The 22557-nt window shown below is 39.7% G+C and overlaps 1 protein-coding gene across 1 annotated transcript in view; it reads right to left on the bottom strand.

The window, feature by feature from the left end:
• The window catches only part of FAT4 (FAT atypical cadherin 4), a 222090-nt gene that overhangs the window by 19156 nt on the left and 180377 nt on the right, over nt 1–22557 (bottom strand). The window contains exons 7-11 of the mRNA XM_069978580.1: nt 18096–18276; nt 16919–17166; nt 10906–15255; nt 8670–8774; nt 3727–4034 (exon numbers count right to left, since the gene is read on the bottom strand). Of these exons, the coding sequence (XP_069834681.1) occupies nt 3727–4034; nt 8670–8774; nt 10906–15255; nt 16919–17166; nt 18096–18276 (5192 nt within the window). The remainder of the gene's footprint in view (nt 1–3726; nt 4035–8669; nt 8775–10905; nt 15256–16918; nt 17167–18095; nt 18277–22557) is intronic.

The following is a 22557-nucleotide window of genomic DNA, read 5'->3' as shown; positions in this document are numbered from 1 at the left end:
ATCTCACTATATTGAAGATGATGATGTATTTACTAGAAGAACATAAAACTGGCATATACGATATTGCACTTGAAAGGGACGTGACATTTGTTTTTTAATATCTGCCATGTTTTTATTTTTCCCTTTTCTCCTTCTGTCGTTACTTTTTCTAATCTGCAATATCTCAAAAATGACAACTTAATGCTTTTACCATTTTTCTCCCATAAACTCCCTTCGCGCTGTAGGAAATGACAGATTCGAAATCCTGCGGGTTGAGGACAGACATATACCGTATAGTCTTACATGTGGAAATTGCGTTTTCGCTAAATGTTTATGGCAGAAAAATTGGTATTCGGTATTTTAAGGTTCCACAATTCCCAACGTAGAAAACAAAATTCAATTACATCCATACAATCACTTACACACAGACAGTGCCCGTATCCTAAGCAATCTTTGTCGCTCCGAATTAACATTTTTACGGCATTAAAATCTGAAAATGAGCTCCACCAGCATTGGGAAGGTTGGCCCCATAAAGGCTTGTTTTCAGCTATGTAATGGCTTTAATATGTCTGTGGTACTGCTACTCCCGACAGTAACGTTTTTATGCAATTAGATAGATTAAGCAGTTACAAAGAAAACCTGATATCTGCTGAGAGGCAGATGACTATAAATATTACACTACATTAATGGTCACCATGAACATTACTATGGGATTCGGGTTTATGGCATCCAAGTACGTTCCACATTGTAATATCTATTGAATATATACCTTTTCTTGACCTCTGGTCTTGGCAGAAAAATATAACCTGTTTTTGTTGGCAGAAAATCTCAAGACATAAATGGAGTAGCCCCAAGTTAGAAAATTCAGCACCCCATTTAGGTGAACAATATATGAGGCTAGCACATCTGTAATGTATTATTCTTTGCACTTTTTACTGTGCCAGTTGCAGCATATGGTAGTTATGTATAATGACTATATTATAAGTGTGTGCCTGAAGGCAGGCAAGTTAGAAGGCATGCCGGAATAAGGGAAAGCAAAAGAAGAAAAAAAAACTATTAAAAGGGTTGGCCACTTAGGCAACTGTTTGTTCCCAGGCCCTTTTCAAACACTGTCAGACTGTGTTCACACACTCCCATATTTACCAAAGCAAAGGTTTGATTTTACCCATAACAACCAATCGCGACTCAGGTTTCATATCCTAACAAAGAAACAAAATGGGATTGGTTGCTGTTGGCAAATGATTTTTTTCTCATACATAAATCTGGACCAGTTTGCGTTGGGGCTCATTTTGAGATGTAAAAAAAAAAGTCAGTTTTACATGTCAACAAACATCCCAAAAATTTACTGCACTAAATTCGCTGAAAAATCTGACTTAGTGACAAGTGACAAGTGTCAGTAATTATTTTGCGGACATAAAACTGCAATGCACTTTTCTTTGAGCTTTTTTTTTTAAATCAAAAAAATTGTTTGGGATGTTTGATGTTGGGATCTTACCGAAACCAGTTGATTTGAAAGGAAAAAAAATTGCAGAAGTATCCCTTTAACTAGTTCCCTTAACTCATAGGTAAAAACAGTTTCGACCACAATTGTATGTAAACATCAGACCAGAAACACCATTGGTAACCATTAGGCAAATTGAGGTCCAGGAGAACCTCCTGTAGGCAAGAAAATTATAAAATAGTGTGCTTTAAAGGTACAGCAAAAGACCAAGATGGAGATTGTCCTTAAAGGGGTTGGCCACTATATAGTTCAGTATACATTATTAGTAGGTGTACTCACTGTATATACTAACAGCAGCTTCCTGTGTACCTCATAGAGCTAAAATCAGACTCCCCTCCTCCAGGCTGTGCTGCCCTGCTCTGTTTTGTTTCTGTCCAAAAAACAGCCGACATGGAGGAGCATGTGACCATGCCCCGCCCCCTGTGTCCTCCATAGACATATACAGGCTTAGTGGTGGACACTGGGGGCGGGGCACGGTCACATGCTTCTCCATGTCGGCCACTTTTATGGACAGGTACACCACAGAGCAGGACAGCCCAGCCTGGGGGAGGGGAGCCTGATTTTAGCTCTAAGAGTTACACAGGGAGCTGCTGTCAGTATATATAGTGAGTACACAGGGAGCTGCTGTCAGTATATGCAGTGAGTACACAGGGAGCTGCTGTCAGTATATACAGTGAGTACACAGGGAGCTGCTGTCAGTATATACAGTGAGTACAGTTACTAATACTGTATACTGACCTATTTTACTATAAAGTGGCCAACCCCTTTAACAAAAACAAAAAAAAGTGACAGTCCTTGGAAAACTGCTGTTTCTTTTACATCTGAAGTACATGGCCTTGTAGACAGGAATCACTTTAAAATGTATATTCATCAGAAGAAACTGCCATGCTTTATACTATGATGCCACCATACATACATACTCAAAGCACTGGAAGAAAACAAGGGAAATTATTGTTAAGAAAATAAAAAGTGCCAATTATATAATTTAAAAACAAAAGAAAAACTTGCAAATACAATGCTTCATTATTTTTAAAACTGGAAAGGAAACAATTTTGGAATTATTTTCAGCTATATAGGGAGCGGCAATAATTGTTTTCACAGGTCACATTAGAATAATGGGACCCAGATGCTTAGTAAACACCTGCTCTCCTCTGAGCACCTTTCTACAGTAACACATATTATTGAGGTATTAATACACAGTATATATATATATATATATATATATATATATATATATATATATATATATATTTGTTTCCAACAACAAATATTTAACATGACTGAATGATAGCCATAACTGGGGTACTCCAGTGTCAGTTAAAAGAAAAAAAATAATGGTGTAAAAGCTTATTGCATTGCCTACCTGTCTGCCCCAGAACCCTTTATATATATATATATATATATATATATATATATATATATATATATATTATATTTTTTTTTTATATACTTTTTGGCAAGTATATAATCATCCTTCCTACCGTGGTCTCTTACGCCTCCCTGGTTGAGCAGTTGCTCAGTACAATTCCCAAAAAGCATTGCATTTCCTCAGCCCTCTATGACGGCCCTCCCACCCTGCCTTCTCTCCCCAACAACACTCCTGCCAATAAACCCCCCCACCCCCAGAGCTCCTGCGATACCTTTCAGTATACAGCAGTCTATTGCTCTACAGTCAGTACATTTACAGTCATCACTGTGATTTTACCCTGGCAGATCCTCAGGTAGTTACCCTGGCAGTATGTTATCCAAAAACATATCTACTATGTGTAATATGTTTTCGCACCAGCTCTATGCTGTTCTCCTCTCAGCCTTCAGGTGGCGATAAAGAACATTATTTTCTAAGCCAGACACAGGATCCCTCAACATAGTCATTCTAATGTATATGTCTGCAACTCAGTAGTGTCACTAAGCTCACTGACAACACTGGGAGTAGTGTTAACATTGCTGTGGAAGGTTAAACAAACAGCATTATCATAACCTAAGTGAAGAGTGGAAGACATGTTTGAATAATAGTGTATGTCTGAAATAGTTTACAGTCAGTATAAATCATCTGCTCTGCCGCAGCTACACGTCTGGTCAATATGGACTTCATGTAAAAGAAACGTAGAATAAAATCTATTTATCTATCTGCCATACAAATCTAAAATATCATTCTATCTTGTAATGAATGAAAGTATAAGGGAAAAAAAAGAACAGTAGCTAAATATCATATCAGATACCATCTTATACACTGACAATAAGCGTACCATTCCAGCTCTGCGTGCGATCACTGTATGGAATTGTCCATCGGATACTTTCTTCATCGTGGTGAGTTTGTAGGTTCCACCTCCGAGGTTATAGGAAAACCTCAGTCTTTCCTCCACTATCTCCAGAGCAAGAAATTCGGCTGTATCACCCGTCTGGTTGTCATAATTATACAACAGCAAGGCGTTGACTTTAATGGTAGAAAACTTGATGTAAATATAATTATTGTTGGGATCTAAACTGGGGAACTCCATGTAGGATAGTTCTTCGAACCCATAGCTGTTTAGTTCACAGTGTTTTCCAAAAACACCTAATTAAGGAGAAAAAAAATGTTGATCAAAAAGTATTTCCAGAGGATTTCTAAGCAATAAAGCTGTATTTTTTTTTTTTATCAATGTTGGCAGCATCCATAGTTTACCTTGAGGGGATAAATGGGTTCTATAGATCTGTGAATAGGTTACAGACTGACTGGGTCAAATTCTAACTTGACTTTGTGTGGTCAAGCTATCCTAGGGGGGTACTGGTTCAGCTTTTATCTATATAGATCTGATTGATTGATCTTTTTTCTATCCAGAAATAGAGATGATCGAACAGCGGAAAATCTTAGGTTCCATAGAACTCGAACCTTGTTGAACCTTCCGCATTTGATTCCCAATGCCTTCCCGATCCGTGCGGAAGGAGGAGACAGCCCGGGTACCACCTGGATTTCCGGGATATAGCCTATTACCTAGGCTGAATCCTGGAATTCCAGGCGGTACCAGGGCTGTCTCCTCAATCCCCACGGCTCGGGAAGGCATCGGGAATCAAATGCAGAAGGTTCGACAAGGTTCCAGTTCTATAGAACCTAAGATTTTCCACTGTTCGATCATCTCTATTTCTGGATAAAAAAAAATAGGCGTGCGGGCAAATTCGGCTATTGATTATTGGAAAAATACTCTGTGTGAACCTGGCCTAAAGGGGTGATCCAGGATTTAAAAAAAAAGTCAATTTTTTTTCCCCCCAGAAACAGCACAATTCTTGTCTCCAGTTTGGGTATGGTTTTGAAGCTTAGTTCCAGTCACATGAAAAACCCCACCCAAACTAGAGACTAGAGTGGTGATGTTTCTAGAAGAAAGGAGCCATGTTTTTCTAAGCCTGGATTGCCCCTTCCAGCCATCTCTAAAGGTCCTTTTACACATACAGGTAAATTCCTCAAGCTATTTTTTTAACAATCGTGAAACCACAATTTATTTGTTTAAGTGATCAATGCTTACACAAATAGATAAATTGTGTAAAAATCTTGTTATAATATATTGTTGAGAGATCGCTATCCTGATCTTTCTTGTTTGGACTGACTGTTTAGACGAATCAATGTCTGAAATATCAGGGATTTTAGGACATTTTTTAAAAACTGCGACTAATGATTTCTCGGTCGTCATTTGAACGACAGATGTAAGTTTCGGTCATTATTGCGAATCTTCGAACAATTATTGCTCTGTGTAATTGGACCATTACCCCTAGAAAGGTACCTGTTGTAATAATATACATGACTATGTATAGCCACTGGTTATGGTTAAAGGGGTTGTCCAGCGAAAATCTTTTTCTTTCAAATCAACTGGTGTCATAAAGTTTTATAGTTTTGTAATTTACTTGTACTAAAAAATCTGAAGTCTTTCCATACTTATTAACAGGAAATGTTGTTTTATTTTCAGTCTGACACAGTGCTCTCTGCTGCCATCTCTGGCTGAGACAGGAAGTCTGTCTCAGTTTTCTATGAATCCCTATTATTATTATTATTATTTATTTATTTATAAAGTGCCCTTAATTCCAGAGCCCCATAGAAAACCTCTCCTGCTCCTGACAGTTCCTGTTTCGGTCAGAGGTGTCAGCAGAGAGCACTGTGTCAGACTGGAAAAAATATACCACTTCCTCTAGGACATACAGCAGCTGATAAGTGTGGGAAGACTTGAAATTTTTATTAGAGGTAAATTACAAATTTAAATAACTTTCTGACACCAGTAGATTTGAAAGAAAAAGATTTTCGCTGGACAACCCCTTTAAGAGATGTCTTCACTGTGCAGATATTACAGTTTTTATCCCCTTGTATGTAAGTCAAATGTGGCGTCCCTCACTTCATTTATCATCGTGTGCCTTTCATTCCTTGTGGAATTTTAAGCTTACTTTCACATGAAAACCAGTGGAAGAATTTCAAGCCAGAAATTTGAAGCTGCTTCATTTTTCATATAAATTTGTTGTTCCTGATATCTTCTTTTGTGTATTATCCAAAAAAAGTATGTTTTAATGATACACACAAGTTTAGGGAAGTTGGCTTACCTTTTTATAAAGCCCTATTAAACCTTAAATCCTCCTCTTATAAATTTTAGTGAACTGTATCAAATAATCTAGTTAAAATTTGAAAGCAGAATCATCTGGAAATGTAGAGGTCTGGGTTATCTTTAACAGGATAATATATTGCTATGCTTCTCGAAATATGCTGAAATCCAAACACCGACTACATGACCCATTGAAATACTTGGATTACCAATGAAAAGCTCCATTTATGGTGAATTTCAAAAAAGTAGATTGTGTAGAAAAGGCATTTGAGTGTAACAAATTTCAAATGGGAGAAACATATAAAGGAAAGTGACCAGCCGATAATATTCTGTTTGCTGTATTTAGGATAACATATCTAAAATTATCATGATTAGAGATAAGCGATTCACAATTCGCTTCGTTCTGTGAAGTAAATTTCCGCCAATTCTCCAAAAAAAATAAAAAATAAAAATGGCAGCCGCACATGCTGTTTGGAGCATCACTGAGCGGGAGAAAGAGATTAACCATAATTATTAGCGCCTGTCCAATCAGCTGCAGGCCCCTCTGTGATGTCAGCACCTCCCCTCTATATAAGGAGGTTCGGTAATGGAGGCGGCCAGTCGGCTGTGTATGGAGGAGAGAGCAGGATGGCAGCAGGCAGTTACAGCAGAGCAGGGAGAGACTAACAGAGCGATATAGGGACAGAGAGGAGAGGAGAGGAGGGCTAATTGTGGGTGACTGTTTGTTGTAGCTGCCAACCAAGTGTCCAGTTTATCAAGTAACTGGGAGCCTATAGGAATTCACTGGGACCAGAGAAGACACAGTCCATATTATTCACTCACCGGGCACTATAAACCCCTATCAAGTTATACCAAGTTTAACAAATTTGTCCTTCTGTAATAGTCCCAGTACTGTAGCTTCTATAGTTTGGCTCTTTTAATGAAATTTATTAAGATTCGATTCCCAAATATTAACAAATTTGACCCAAAATGTGTGAAGCTCACGAAACTAATTTCCAACTGCTTTGCTTATCTCTTATCATGATCAGTACCATACAATGGTATAGCCTGTTATTATTATTATTATTATTAATCCTGGTTAATCTATGACTATGTTCTCCCACTATTTAGCAAGGAAAGGCAGTGGTCTATTAATAGTGATGGCCACAAATAAAGATTATACTATTAAATCCAATAGATTTACTATTAAATCCAATGGACTTTTCAATTAAAGACACAACCAAAGGCCAAAAGTCCACCTGAACTAGAATAATGTACCAACAGCTGTCATTGCGGCCAAGCAAACGAAATGATGGGCGTAATTTTTTTCAAAAATGGAAAGAAAAAAACATAGTGGGAACATAGCCTTGCTCTGTATGATGGAAATTATTTTAATATTCATTCTCTCGGGGTAAGGGTGGTTTGCTACTGGATTCCATGTGTCAGTTTAAAATTATACATATATGAATACCCCAACATGTTTCGCCATTAACAATGGCTTCATCAGGGAAATGGCACTATAGAACCAGGTTACTGATTTTAATGTTAATATGACAAATCCCTTGTACCTTAAACCTTTAGCAACCTCTTTTAATAAGACGGATAACTAATAGTCTGTATTTCTCTGGATTTTTCCAACTTGTAGTGATCACTAAGCTGATAAATTAGATAGTATGCTCATAGAAAACCTGGAAGGCACACACCAACACTTATGAGGTAACCGCTTTATGAGAAAATATATCTCTGGCTTTCAAAGAGAGTGGGAACAAGTGATTTAACAGAGTGAGTCTTCCAAGACGTATGAAGACATCGCTCTAATTATTTAAAGACATCTATGTTTGACTTTCTCAGCTGATTTCTGTCCAACAGTCGATCCTATTGGCGCTCTACAAATATTCTGCTTCCAAGTCCTTATTATTTAAATTAAAGATGAGCTGCAATAAAGGTGATACAGAAACTCCCTGACTTCATCGTTTATTCTCCTTTTGAAGTGTGGACAAAACCTTGACGGGCCGAGTTCAACTTTTACTTGTAGAGTTGAACATTTGAAGCTCAGAAGCTGTCCAGAACTAAATTTTTGTAATTATTACCATATACATCTATCCTACGTAATCAGAAGCAACCTTTATCACGTATTTATTTGAGTTTTATGTTTCATCTGTTGCATGTGTCTCCCCCCCTATTATTGTGACATGTTGCTATACTTGCTATAGCTGATTTATACCCTGTAGCTTTTACCTCTCAAGGACCATAATGTGTCCCTGAAATCAGTAGGTAGATTCCCACTGAAAGAAATTGGTTCCCTGTAAATGCTTTCCCTGTATTCAATTATAGAAACTGGTTGATTGGGCTCACATACTATGAGACATCCCAACCATTTCCTCACGGTCTCAGGGGACCCATAATCTGACACTGAGCTGTCTGAAACCCTTTAGCATGATTGAAATAACAGAATGGCTTTACTATATAGACATTCCTACAGCTTCATTTTACTCATTGGTCTGGTTTTTGCGGGTTCTTTGCATCTTCATAGACATGATATGAGTTTAGGTTTTAGCATGTCAAAAGATGTTTTGGCATACAAATTATGAAGAAATCCAGACAATGTCATGCAAAATTTCTTTAAACACTTAAGAAAATAAAAGAAAACTCACCAAATGGACAATGGCAGTAGTATCCATCCATTCCACTTTGGCAAGATCCCCCATTAAAACATGGGTTGCATTCACAGTAATTAATGGCAGATTCACAGAGTTTCCCTAAAGATGAAGAAGAAAAACAACTTGTTGATAACCAAACTTGATCTCCAAACTTAAATGAGAAATCCGGCGGGGAAGTAAAAAATCATTAAAGGCAAGTGGTGGTGAGCTCCCCACCGGCTATGTCACGGCTGATGGATGACCCGCTCAGACAGTCAATAACTAGGACGGGACACCGCTGCAGTCACTGATTGGCTGAGTCGGCTAAATCCCATCAGTCTGTGATGTGGATCCCAGGTCATGACGTACCCGGATCTGGGGAGAAATGGTGAGCTGGCGTGGTCAACGAGCTCCATGATGTGGCACAGCGCAGGCTCTGGGAGTGGTAAACATATTGCTAAGAGCTGACTGAGCATGGTAACACTGGATAAAGCCCAATAAGAAGTAATACACATATGTCAATGGGCTGCAAACAGTTATAAAACCAAGCTACAAAGTAACAGAATAGGATGATACAGTGTTATTCTGTATACATTATCTACATATTTCTCCATATATAACATATAAAATATGCAGCTAGTCATCGTGGGAATTTGATCACAACACATATTTTCATTCCCACAACCACATTTTTTCAGATTTTTTTTCCCCCGTCCAATATACATTCTGATAGCAATTCCACATGTTCAGAAATTTTCAGGACATCAAGTTGAATCATGGACTGGACAGAGAATCTTCTACACAATATGGTTCCGATCTGTCAAATACTTTTATCCACTGAGACATTTGGATGCGTCCAAAAAAAAAAAAAAATGGTGGAACATTTCAGGCAAAGATTCAAATTCTGACTACAAAATATTCCATCTACATTGACAAACTCATATAGATAATAGAGAGTTATATATTAATATTTTCATTGCTGTTTCTGGTACATTAGTATACCAGGACAGCCTGACCTCTGGCTCACTCACAACCAACAAGGACTGTCTGACTCAGTCCTGATGGTTTCCAATTACATGCTTTATAAACACAGACTATATGCAGCGCAAGTACTATAAACAAGACGTTTCAGCTATATGTAAGGTCGTAACTCTAGCCTTGGCAGCTCATGGAGTTGATAATTGGCTCATCACCATAAGGCTCATCACCCCTGGGGAACCTAAGACCCTAAGGAAAACATGTCTCTAGGGATCACTCAGCAATTATATTTGGCAGCTACTACTGTAGTTGTATTTGTTTCCAGTTTAACAATATGTCACACTCATGTATTTGATATATACGATAAAAGTTTTAGTATCATTTGCAGATTTATGTCATTTGGGGTTAGATCGAAAACCGCTATAGAATTTTTAATAGCTAAGAATGTAAATTCAAAGAATTTCTGAGTTGATTCATGTTGTGATAATGTTGGACAGTTCTGGATGATATTTTTACACCTCTTCGGTTCTTCGTAAATGAGTGTTGAGTTAAATCTTTTTACTGTTTACATGCCACTTAAAATACCTTTTACAGACCGGACTAATTGCAATTAGGATAGGGTGTCATGTAGTGGGAACCATATGGCCAAGCTATGGCAATCAAGGAGTGAATTCCTCTATGATCATTTTAAAGATAGAACTAATTTTAATTTGACTTAATATACTATATTCACTTGACAGCTGGATAGATTAGGCTCAAATTAAACATAACACATATCTTATATGGGACTTGCTTAAGTGATAACTTTGTTATGTAAAGGAGAAGTCCAGTCATTTTTAAAATCTGGCAGCTGGCAAGGGCAGAGGAGTATTTGATTGGGAGTAGGAACTTACCTCTCCCCATGCCCGCGGTAAGTGGTGGGACCAGCCTAGGGACCCCCGTCGGAAGGGATTTCCCCCGAGTTGTGATGGCGTCATGACTCGGCTGATGGACTGGCCGCTTAGCCAGTCAGTGACTGGAGTAGTGTCCCACCCCAGTTGCTGACTGGCTTAGCGGTCAGTCCATCCAGCTGGGTTGTGAGAACGCTGGAAATCCCAGGGTCCCGAAGCCGACCCGGCTGCTCACCATACTCTTGATCAAATTCTTACACCTGATATAAATTCCCCCGGCCCTTGCCAGCTGCCAGATTTTAAAAATGGACAGACTTCTCCTTTATTGGGTGTCATAGCTAAATGATAGGCAAATTCTAGAAAGAGATGGAACTGTGTCTTACCTGTGGAGCCAGCTTTACAAACACAGTTAAAGCCTCCTGGAAAATTCTGGCATATACCGCCATTTTTGCAAGGACTGGAAAGGCACTCATTTATATCTCTCTCGCAGGCAATTCCTGTAAAACCATCGGGGCAACTGCAGGAAAACCCTCCAACCAGGTTGTGGCAGGTTCCGCCATTATGACATGGAAGTGGCAAACATTCATTAACATCAGTTTCGCATAGATTGCCCTCATATCCTGGCATACATTTGCATATGAACGATTGAAGTGGTTCGTTTGCCACTATTATTACAGGAATACTCTCCAAAACGGTAATTCCTGGACTTACAGCAAGTCTTCGCATACAGCTTCCTCCATTGTGACAAGGATTATGGGCACAAGAATCATGATCTACTGATTCTATCCATACTCCACTTTGACGGAATAAAACTTCTTTGATGCTCTCAAAAAAAGTGCCCACTCCACTTGGGTTAACATATTGGTTATTGTTTCTTTTCACTGCTGTCATAACGTAGGTTCTGTTATTCTTTTCGAACACGCCACATACTTGGACTGCAGTTCCAAGTCCAGTCAATTGGGAACTGGCTATCCGCAAGAAATGCAAGTAGTTGTTGGTTAAAAAGTCTTTAACAGTTGGTATGTTTAACCTAATAAGGATGCTATTATCAATGGTAGCATTACTGAATCCTGTAAAGAAAACTCTCACGTTATTGGTGACTGCACCATGTAAACCATCATTACTATGAACCATAAGATCAAATGTCCCATCGGTAGACCTTGACTGAGAATGCAGGTCACAACTGTCTGCTGGAATACTAAATAGACTTGTAACTCCCGACGTTAGAGTGCAGTGGAAGCTGTCTAGAACATCAGGATCCTGAGGTTTGACGGTTCCCAAAGAGCCACCAGGGAAGACATTTCCATAATAATGAACATAAATTTCAACTGTCCTTGATTCAGATGGGTTGTCATTTTGGTCAATAACTTTAACGTGTACAGTTCCCGTGGAGGACATTTGTGGAAAACCAGAATCTCGTGTCACGACAGACAAGAAAAACTCACTGATCTGTTCTCTATCAATTTCCCTAGTTGTAGTAAGTACTCCACCAGGGCTAAGGCTAAAATAACTAGTAGCAGGTCCAGTGCTGAGAAGAAAATAATTAAATGGACCTTGATTTGGAGGAAGGTCCATGTCTGTAGACTGTAGTGTCATCACATGAGTTCCTGCTCTGTGATTTTCCTTGACTTCTCCTTCTGTGGTAGATAAAGCAGGCCCATTGTCATTGATGTCCTCTAGGGATACAATAAGGGTAGCACTTCCAGTTGCAGAGGGTGATCCTGAGTCAATAGCCAAAACAGTAAGATTGTAGATTGGTGTAGTTTCTCTATCTAATTCACTGGTAACTGTAACCTGGCCTGTTTGTGGATTTATTGAAAAGGCACCTTTATCATTTCCAGAACCGATGAAATAAGAGAACCGGCTCCAACTAGGAACCGAGTCAGAGTCAAAGGCACTAACAAACGTGACATGAGTACCAGGTGGTACACCTTCACTAATCTGAACATTGTAAAATTTTAGGCTGAAAACCGGGGGATCATTAGCATCAAGTATAGTAATGTTAACAGTAACTTCATCTATATCAGCACCACGAATACTCCCGATATTTTTTGCCAAGACTTTTAGTGAAATTCTTTCTTCCTTTTCTCTGTCAAGCAGACCAGAAACATAAAGCTTCCCTGCCTTTCTCTCGATCTGGAAGCCCTTTTTCCTGCTGCTGCCAAAAATTAAATAGTGGACTTCTCCATCAACTCCTAAGTCCCGGTCACTTGCAAAAACTTCTCCGACCACGGTGCCTTTAGGAGCAGCCTCGGAAACTTCAAAATAATACATTTTAGATACAAACCGAGGTACATATTCATTTGTCCCCTGAAGCTGGACTGTAACTGTTACAAAACTGCAGCGTTCTTCATCAGGAACATTGAATGCTTTCACAGTGAGGTGGTAAGACTGCTTTGTTTCATAGTCAAGAAACCCTTGAGTAGTGATCACACCTGTATTTGGGTCAATTACAAAAAGGTCACTGTCTGATGACTGTATGGAATAAGCTGTAACTGCATTCGGTGAAGAATCGGCATCGGTTGCATTCAAACGTATGACGGTTGTGCCACTTGGTGCATTTTCCATGACACTGGGCATATAGTCCTCGGACTGGAAAATGGGAGGATTGTCATTGACATCTTTAACATGTACTGTTACAACACAGTAACCTGTTTTAGCAACCCATCCTCCATCAACAGCGCTGACGGTTAAGTCATGTTTTTGGCACGCTTCATAGTCAAGGTTTTTGGACAAAGATAATGCACCTGTGGAAGTGTTTATAGCAAAGAGACCAGCTTCATTTCCTGTCGTTATGTTATATGTGATCACTCCATTCATAGATGAATCCCTGTCCCTTGCGGATACAGTCCTGATAACTGCTCCCACTGTAAAACTTTCTAGGACAGTTATGCTCATATGGTTTTGAGAGAATTCTGGAGTATGATAGTTTTCCTCCGTGACAGTAATGTTAACCATTACCTGGGATGACAATGGAGGATTACCTTTGTCTTTTGCTATAACTTTAATCATGAAATTTTTATGTAAATCCATCATTAAAGAAGAGACCACACTAATCCAGCCGGAGTCTTTGTTTATATGAAACTTTCCAGCAGAGTTTTCAGCTGACATAGAATATTCCACTTGTGAATTCAGGCCAAAGTCTTTTTCATCGACAGCTGTAACTTTAATTAGTCTTGTGCCAATTTTTGCATTTTTGGCTACAGGAGTAAAATATTTGCTTTTCAAAAATTTCGGGGGGTTGTCATTGCTGTCGACAATGTTAATTGAGAGAGTGGTTTCACTCGACTGGGGAGGACTACCTCGGTCTGAAGCACTGACGATAAAACTGTGCCTGTTGATGTTATTGTTTCCTGATGAACTAGGGTTCTGATACTTTAAATGCTGCTTGTTAAATATCTCTCCTGTGGTAGAGTTGATCCTAAAAAATTCAGATTGAGATTTGATGAAGTAATAGACTTGGCCATTCAGTCCTTCATCAGGATCAGATGCCAAAACTTGGGTAATCTTAATTCCAGGCTCGGTCGTTTCTGGGAAGTCTAGATAGTAGGATGGCTTACTAAATCTTGGAGCATTATCGTTAACATCTGTCACAAATATGGTAACATCAGTGCTTACAGTCCAGCCAGAATCGTGAGCGGAGACTCGAACAATGTAGCGGTCAGTATCTTCTCTATTGATTGGTCTGCTTACTGTTATTACACCTGTACTGGGATTTATATGGAAAGGAAGACTAGTGTCTGCAATTGTATACCTACTAACTGCATTTGGCCCGGCATCCTCATCTGACGTTGTGAGTTGTGTAACGACGTAGCCCAAAGCGGCGTTCTCTGGAACTGATGCACTAAATATCTGAGAGAATCTTGGAGCATTGTCATTATCATCTAAAACATTGATAACTACTTTGACTATTGAGCTCTGGGCTGGAATCCCTTTATCGGAGGCTTTGATGGATAAAATATGTTGAGAAGCCTTTTCTCGGTCAAGTAGTCTTGTGCTTCTAATTTCCCCAATAACTCTGTTTATACTAAATAAATTATCTTTATTGCCATCAATAATTGCATAATCCAGTTGACCATTGGATCCACTATCCTTGTCTTTGGCGTAAACTGTGAGTATTCTACGAGGTGACAGATTTTCCATAATTTCTGCGATTAAAGGATCTTGCCTAAATTGTGGTACATTGTCATTAACATCTAGGATATTGACTTCAATCTTCTGATAAGAGGAAAATGGTGGAAATCCCATATCTCTAGCTTCAATCCATAGGACATACTTGGAAATGGCTTCAAAATCTAAGGGGTTCTTAATGTAAAGTTGTCCATTTAATTCATCTATGTGGAATGTGTTGCCAAAGTTGCCACTGGCTATGTAAAAATATAAACTTCCACCTCTCGTAGATGAGCCAAATACGGTTGTCACCATTGTTCCTACTTCTTGGTTCTCTGAAAATGCAAACGTTGTCTGATCGGCTCTAATCTGGGGGAAGTCAGCTTTGTTAGCGAACCGGACAGTCACGGTGGTTGAATCTGACTTATAATTGACACCACCATCTTTTACTTGGACAGAAAATGTTATCTCTGAAGATCCTTCTAAAGGCTGTGCAGTCTTTATAGCACCACGTAAGGGATCAATGTGAAATTTATCTGAATGGCGGCCTTTTAAAGAAAAATGTAACTCTGAATTTGGGCCTATATCATCATCAGTCACGGTCACAGCAAACACAAAGGAATCTAGAAGAAAAGAAAAAAAAATAGAATTAAAAACTGCTCGACAAAAAAAATTAACCAACATGTAACAAACAACAAAACTTTAGTATTGATAACCTATCTTTAGGATAGTCCAACAATAACTGACCAATCGTAGGTCCAATACCTGAATCCTACAGTACATTGATCAACCAATAGTTTACTAAATAGTTTTCAGCTCAATGGTGATTCTAAAAATTCAAGTGAGATGAAGTAGAATCTCTTTTCACTCAAGTTCTTCTAATGTGCTATATGTGGATCTGCTGAATGTTCAATATTAGGGCCACACTTACCTTACATATTACATAGTCTTGCTTGATAACAATACATAACTAACTCTGCTTTGTCATGGCAGACGGTGATCATGGGATTGCTATGTCACCCAAAGAATGGCAGTGCTTTTGTACTATTGGATACAGCCATATGTGGTGCCCTGTGGACAGAGACAAGCCAGGGGCACCAGGCAATGGCACTTAAGTTTCTCTAAATTTTGCAAGATGGCTCCACATGCAGTATTATGTATTATCCAATCACAACTAAGCTTTGGATGTGTTTTAAAAGTCACACCTGCTCACTTAGTGGACATTTCCATGTCCTTATAGTAAACTGGGACTGAATATTTTTTTGCATTTCTTATGTATTCTTTTGTTAAACCTGGTTTGCACACTTGTTTGTAGCTTGGAATATTTCCTATGGACTCTGTCACTAATTCTGAATATTGTCTGTAGTTGGATTGAGGGAATCCAAGTCCTCATGTGTGCTCCATCGCAATCTAATGGTATATATTTATATGAGCGCTGTTGGTTATATTCTGTACATCCTCCTCATTCCTCTTCAATTCAGACTTTTTATAATCCATCCAAGTCAAAAAGAGCAGTTAAAGCAGCAAAATGTTGCCTATAGAGATGAGCAAGCCAAGCCTCCCGAACCCAGATTAATTCCGAAATTTGCAAAAAATTTGGTTCGCTACTGAAGTAAACTTTTTGCAAAGTTATGACAGGTTTTGCAAAGTTTGGACTGGTGTCTTCAACCACCAGTAGAGTGATGGCCCACTCAGTCAATCACAGGCTGACCGGGATGGGACAGCACTGGGACCAGTGATTGGCTGAGCAGGCTGTCACTCTTGTCTCTAGAGTAGCAACTCACTCAGTCAATCACTGGCCACAATGCTGTCCCATCCCGGTCAGCTTGTGATTTCCTTTTCAAGAGAAGACAGACATCGAGAGAGTGAAGGAAGGCAAGTCAAATGAGTGGCCTTTACAAGCCACAGTAAGTAATGCAATTTGTTTAAGTTCGGTTCGGTTGTTTAAGTTTGGTTGAACTTGATGGACCTTGGTTGAACTTGATGGACATGTGTCTTTTTTCAACCGTATTAACTATGTAACTATGTAACAAACCCAAACTATATAATAAAGTTCAGCGAAACTGCTGTAGCAAATTTTTCAAAAATTTGCTCATCTCTAGTTGTAATCCTAATAAACAACAATATAGGCCTCAGCAACCTGGATTTTAGCATTACCACTATAAGTGGGAAATTATGTCTTTCGGCATTACATTTTAATTATATTTTGGTTTATAATTAGATAGATAGATAGATAGATAGATAGATAGATAGATAGATAGATAGATAAATAGATATTAGGCTTACCTGAAGCTGCAGGTGAGGGTATGTGAGTTACATATGGGTGATGTAGAAATCTTGGGGGATTATCATTAACATCCAGAATATTCACTGTTACGCTGGTTGAACTGGATAAGCTTGGGGAACCACCATCAGTAGCCACAATAAGAAGAGTATAACTGTCCTTCACCTCTCTATCTACCAATGAGCTGCTGATAATCTGACCAGTAGAAGGGTTAATTGTAAATTGAGAATTCCCTCCAACCAGACTATAGCTGTATGGAAAAAAAACAAAACAAGGGAAGGTCATTAAATATTCACGTATTAGTTTTGTTTTTTATGAAACTCAATAAATGTTGCTTTATGTCAGACAATTACAGACTGCAGCTCTGGCTATGGAGCACTATCCCCTAGATGCAACAATAAAATGAGTAAATCTGAAGAAACTCATTAAAATGTAGATATTTGGCTAATGAACACGAAGCCAAGCAGAAGATTGAATGTTCCATTAGCGACGTGTCTGCCACAGATAAACCTCGGTGATCATTTTAAATGACTTCAATATTACAACTCTCACCGCTAAATCCTCACACTTAATGATCTGCGTCCAAAATAAATATCCTCCTTTATGAAAAATTAAATACTAAATATAGGTCCCAAACAAATTACAATACGATCAAAAGAGCCATCGGTTTAATTCACTTTTTTGTTCGTGGGAACGGGACCATGGAATAGACAGCGATAAATACAAAATTGCGACCGCGTTCCAAACACATGGGAAAATAAAAATACATAATAATTTACATAGAGCTACTACTTGTGCAGAGCATCTGCTACGTTAAAAAAAAAAAAAAAAAAAAAAATTATACTGTTGGTTCTGTCAATGGTGCTGCTAGAATTTTCCACTTTGAAGCTGATTCACTACACAATAACTCCGACTCCTGCTTGGTGGACTCAATTAATAAACACTAAGATTGTTTAGACTTCCTTGAGCCCTCAGTAGGTAGCACTTGGCTTGTCAATGCAACTTAACATCCTCATTACTTGCCTTGGAGAATCTAGTAGCGGGAAATACGTTAAATGATGGTTTGTCACATGAAGCCTAGTGGTGTTGACAACAGGAGGTGGTTTTCGGTAGGGGGTTGAAATGTACAACTTGTAACGAATGAGACTAAAGGAAATGGAATCATGTGATACAGCTTACCGAACAACACCGTTCAGGCCGGCATCGGGGTCAGAACAACTGACCAGAAGAACATCTGTGCCGGTGGGGGCATCTTCTGGGATACTTATAAAATGCTGACTTAAGGCAAACGCTGGTTTGTTGTCATTGACATCATCTATGTTGACAATGATTGTGCCTGTTCCTGTGAGGGCAGGAGATCCTGTACGGGGAGTAGAAGAAAAAAATAATAATATCTAATGTAATATTAATATAAATGGAATATACAAAAGAGGACACTGAAAAATGTCTTCAAATAGCTTATAAAATGTGATAAAAGAGAATAATTTTTTAACTTTTTAGTCATTTACATCTAGTTTGTGCGATATTATTAAACATTATTATACAAACGGCTTATTACAGTGCCGGTATTTATTGAGATCTTCTTACCTGCACATTATCATATAAAAAAACAACAACACTTTTTATGTGCATATATAAACTAAAAAAATATATATTATGGCATGGTCTATTACAATCTGGTAATGCTTAAAGGGGGTTTCCCAGGTTAATAACATTGATGGGCTATCCACAATTTATGCCGTAAACGTCTGGTTGGTAGGGTGCCGACACTTGGCACTATCATCTATAACTACATCAGCAATCATACACAATGACCATTGTGCTACCTATTGTGTAGGGGTGGCACAGGTTACTGCATTCATTTTGTGTGAAAGAAGTAAGTATCAATTAAAGCAGAACAGTCATTTAAGTGTGACTTTTCAGAAATTAATAAGTATCAATAGTTCAAGCGATTTTAAGAAACTGTAATAGGTTTTATTAAAAAAAAAAAGAGTTTATTTCTGTTCTCAAAAAGCTGTTTTCCTCCTGTACTCCCCCCTCACTTCAGAAGAAGCAGGATTTCTGTGTCCATAATGCTCTATGGAGGGGGGGGGGAGGAGCCAAGGGGATGAGTGAGCACGAGGAGGAGAAAAGTCAGCTCTGCAAAACACTACATTCTGCAATCTTTTCTCACCAAGTTCCCAGATAAGCAGTGGCCTTTCTGACCTCTGAATTTAGCATTTTGTGTGCCAAGACAGTCTCCAAAATGTACAGATGCTTGTCTCCTCTTACTACTCACTCATCCTCCTTGGCCCCTCCCCACTCCATAGGTTACAATGGACTCGGCAGAACCCGTCTTCACTTGCTCCTCTGTAATGAAGACGGCTTTGCCTGATAATGCACAAATAAGAAGTGTGGGGGGGGGGGAGTTTGCAAAACAGCCTGCCTCTCTCTCTGCCTCCACTGTGGGGAACATCTGTGTAGAGTGGAGATTCCACTCATAATGATGGGAATTCCCACTCTAAACAGGTGTTCCCCACAGCAGAGGCAAAGAGAGAGGAAGGAGCGGGGAGCCTTTTGAACTTGCCTCCCCGCCCTTTCTTCTCCCGGATGTTGGGAACAGCTCCTCTAGCCTGCCCCAGCTGCCGGCACCCATTTCCAGGCCGCCAGTGCCCATGTTTCAGCATCGGCAGCCTGGAGATGGGTGATGACAGCTGGGGCACGCTGGATGAGCTGTTCCCTCAGGGTGAGGACCTTCACACAGTCTTCTAATCTTTGGTATATACAATGATAAATATATTGGGGAAGTTGGCTCAGTTGCCCCTAGCAACCAATCAGATTCCACCTTTTATTCCTCACAGACTCTTTGGCAAATGAAAGGTGGAATCTGATTGGTTTCTAGGGGCAACTGGGCCAGTTTTACTTTACACCATGTGTGATAAATCTCCCCCATTATTCCAATTTCATTCAATACTAACAGATACTGTAAATGGGAACACAGTGGTTCTAAAACCTAAATATTTTAAATTCATACTTAGATGAATTTTATAATTCTCGATTCTCGTGTTCTTATTAGATGACTAGTTATAAGAAATATCCAACATATAGTCTGTAAGTGTCCAATTAGCACATTCCCAGTAACTTAAGACCAATTATTCTGACTCATTTCACACTGTGGTGCGCTGGAAATGACAAGAAGTGTTCTTGAGTTCTAAAAAAGTTGCTGAGTGTTTTACTTTAAAAACGATATATAAAACGACTATCAGTAATTTAACATTTGTCAACAGCAATAAAGTTTAGGCGGAAAAAGAGGAACTTGGAATTACTTCCTGATTTCAACAATTACAGCACTAGAAGTGGAATGTTCCGGCTGACACTTCGCTCAGGTAATAAAGTTTGCTTTTTCCCCCGCTATTAATTAACATTTCTATCACCGTGTCTTAGAAGTCAATCTCTCCTGGACAAATTCCCATTGCAATTTCTTTCATTTGCGAACTTTCATTTCCGAAATTTTACGATTGAATGTTCTTAGCCTTACTATTTATTAGCCCTTACGCCTTATTCACATGTCCAGTGTTTTTCAAGGAGCGTGATTTTGTTCTGTTAGGATGCCCTGGGTTGGGGGTCGTAAGGCGCTGGTGTTGCCAGCCGGCAGATCAGAGGGCTGAGAGGAGAGGGAGAGACGGGAGTGGTTATGGGAATGGGGGAAATGGGAGCGGGGGAGATAGGAGCGGTGAGACACGGGAGCGGGGGAGATGGGAGTGAAGGAGACGGGAGCAGGGAAGAAGATGGGTATGGGTGACAGGAGTGGATGAGAAGGGAGCAGGGAGAGACAGGAGCGGTAACAGGAGCGGGGGAGATGGGAGAGGGTGACAGGAGCGGGGGAGATGGAAGAGGGTGACAAGAGTGGGGAAAGAGAGAAGCAGTGACAAGAGCGGGGAGAGGCATCCGTGCCGCGATCCGTACTGTGACCTGTTCTATTTTTTTTCAGCAAGGATCACGGCACGGATGGTATGAATGCACACATAGTTGCAGTATGGAGCTGTGGCAAAAAGATGCTGCTCCCACTTCAATGGACTTGCCATGTGTTATGTGGTCACACGTTCCTTTGTGTAATGCTGCTATACTACATACTGCTACAGGAACTGGCTCTTGTGGGCTGTGGAAATGTTTGGCATATGCATTGTATAGGAGCTGGAAGGCTAAACGTTCTGAATTAGTTCCTATCTGTATTCCCCTCATTGGGTTGTTGGGCTTTGAAGTGTGCTCCACTTCCTGCCGCTCCTCCCCATGTGCTGGAAAAAGATGGATCCAGTCCTGGGAAACTTCTCCCAGTTTCCCAGGACTGAATCCATCTTTTTTCCAGCACCCAGGGAGGAGCATCAGGAAGCGGAGCAGACTTCAAAGCCCCGCAACCCGATAAGTGGAATACAGACAGGAACTAAGCGATTTGCTTCGTTCCTACTGTAAATTCGCTCATCACTATTCCCAATCCTTAGGTTGGAGGAAATAAAAGAGAGAGAAAAAGTGCATATGAGACATACAAATATTTTGCAACACTGTAACCGCATAAGAAAAAGGAATCTGGAAACTTATTTCAGATAATTACTTGAAGTCTCCTGTTATTTAGTGCCATGAATAGAATGGAAATATCAGAAGGCGTATGTAAATAAATCCCTTCAAGGCAGGGCTATTGAGTCTAAAGTAGTACATGATGAGGATCTGACTATTCTTCCAATAACTTGTTATGCTGCCTACCAGCAGACAGTGTAAAATACTCCATAGACGTCAAGGTCTGCACATGCAATTCTATCTCAGTCTGTCAGTTTACTGCAACTTAGAAAAACAGTAATGATGTGCCAGTGAGTGGGCAGTCTGTCACCGAATAAGAATCTGTGCGAGTCCAAGGGTAAAGCTGTACAGCTCCCTCCCCACAAGTCTATACTTATCCACCATATTTGTTTATGTCTGTATAAAATGATACTATAACAACATGCTATCTATCTCAATCTGTCTATCTATCTATTATCTATCTATCTATTATCTATCTATCTGTCTGTCTGTCTGTCTATCTATCTATCTATCTCCTATTATCTATCTATCTATCTATCTATCATTTATCTATTATCTATCTATCTATCTATCTATATGCAGTAGATGTCCACGGCACACCAGGAGTAGTGGGGAAAAAATGGTGTCGTTTATTCCATCCAACAGCAAGTGAAAGCACAGATACATTTCAACTCTCTCACAGATAATGTCCGAAGAAGGGTCGAGGGAGCTGGGGCAGGCTGGAGGAGCTATTCCCCACAGCAGGGAAGAGCAAGGGCGGTGCAGCAAGTTGAAACAGCCACCAATTCTTGCCTTTCTTTCTTCCTCCACTGTATGGAACACCGGTTTAGAACAGCGATTCCACTCATACTGATGGAAATTCCCACTCTAAACAGGTTTTCCCCACAGTGGAGGCAAAGAGAGAGGCCTTTTAAACTTGCCTGACCACCCTTGCTTCTTCCCGCTGTGGGGAAAAGCTCCTCCAGTTTGCCCCAGCTACCAGCATCCATCTCCAGGCTGCCGTGGTGGCATAAAATGCAACAAGTCTACAGACCTCTCTGCTGGCAGCAGTTTGGGTGGGGCAATGTGCGCTATTTTTGCTTTTTTTTAA

The sequence above is a fragment of the Dendropsophus ebraccatus genome, chromosome 7 (assembly GCF_027789765.1).
Source record: "Dendropsophus ebraccatus isolate aDenEbr1 chromosome 7, aDenEbr1.pat, whole genome shotgun sequence".
NCBI lineage: Eukaryota > Metazoa > Chordata > Amphibia > Anura > Hylidae > Dendropsophus > Dendropsophus ebraccatus.
The sequence above is the reverse complement of the archived record's forward strand: the minus strand, read 5'-3'. Positions and strand labels throughout refer to the sequence as shown.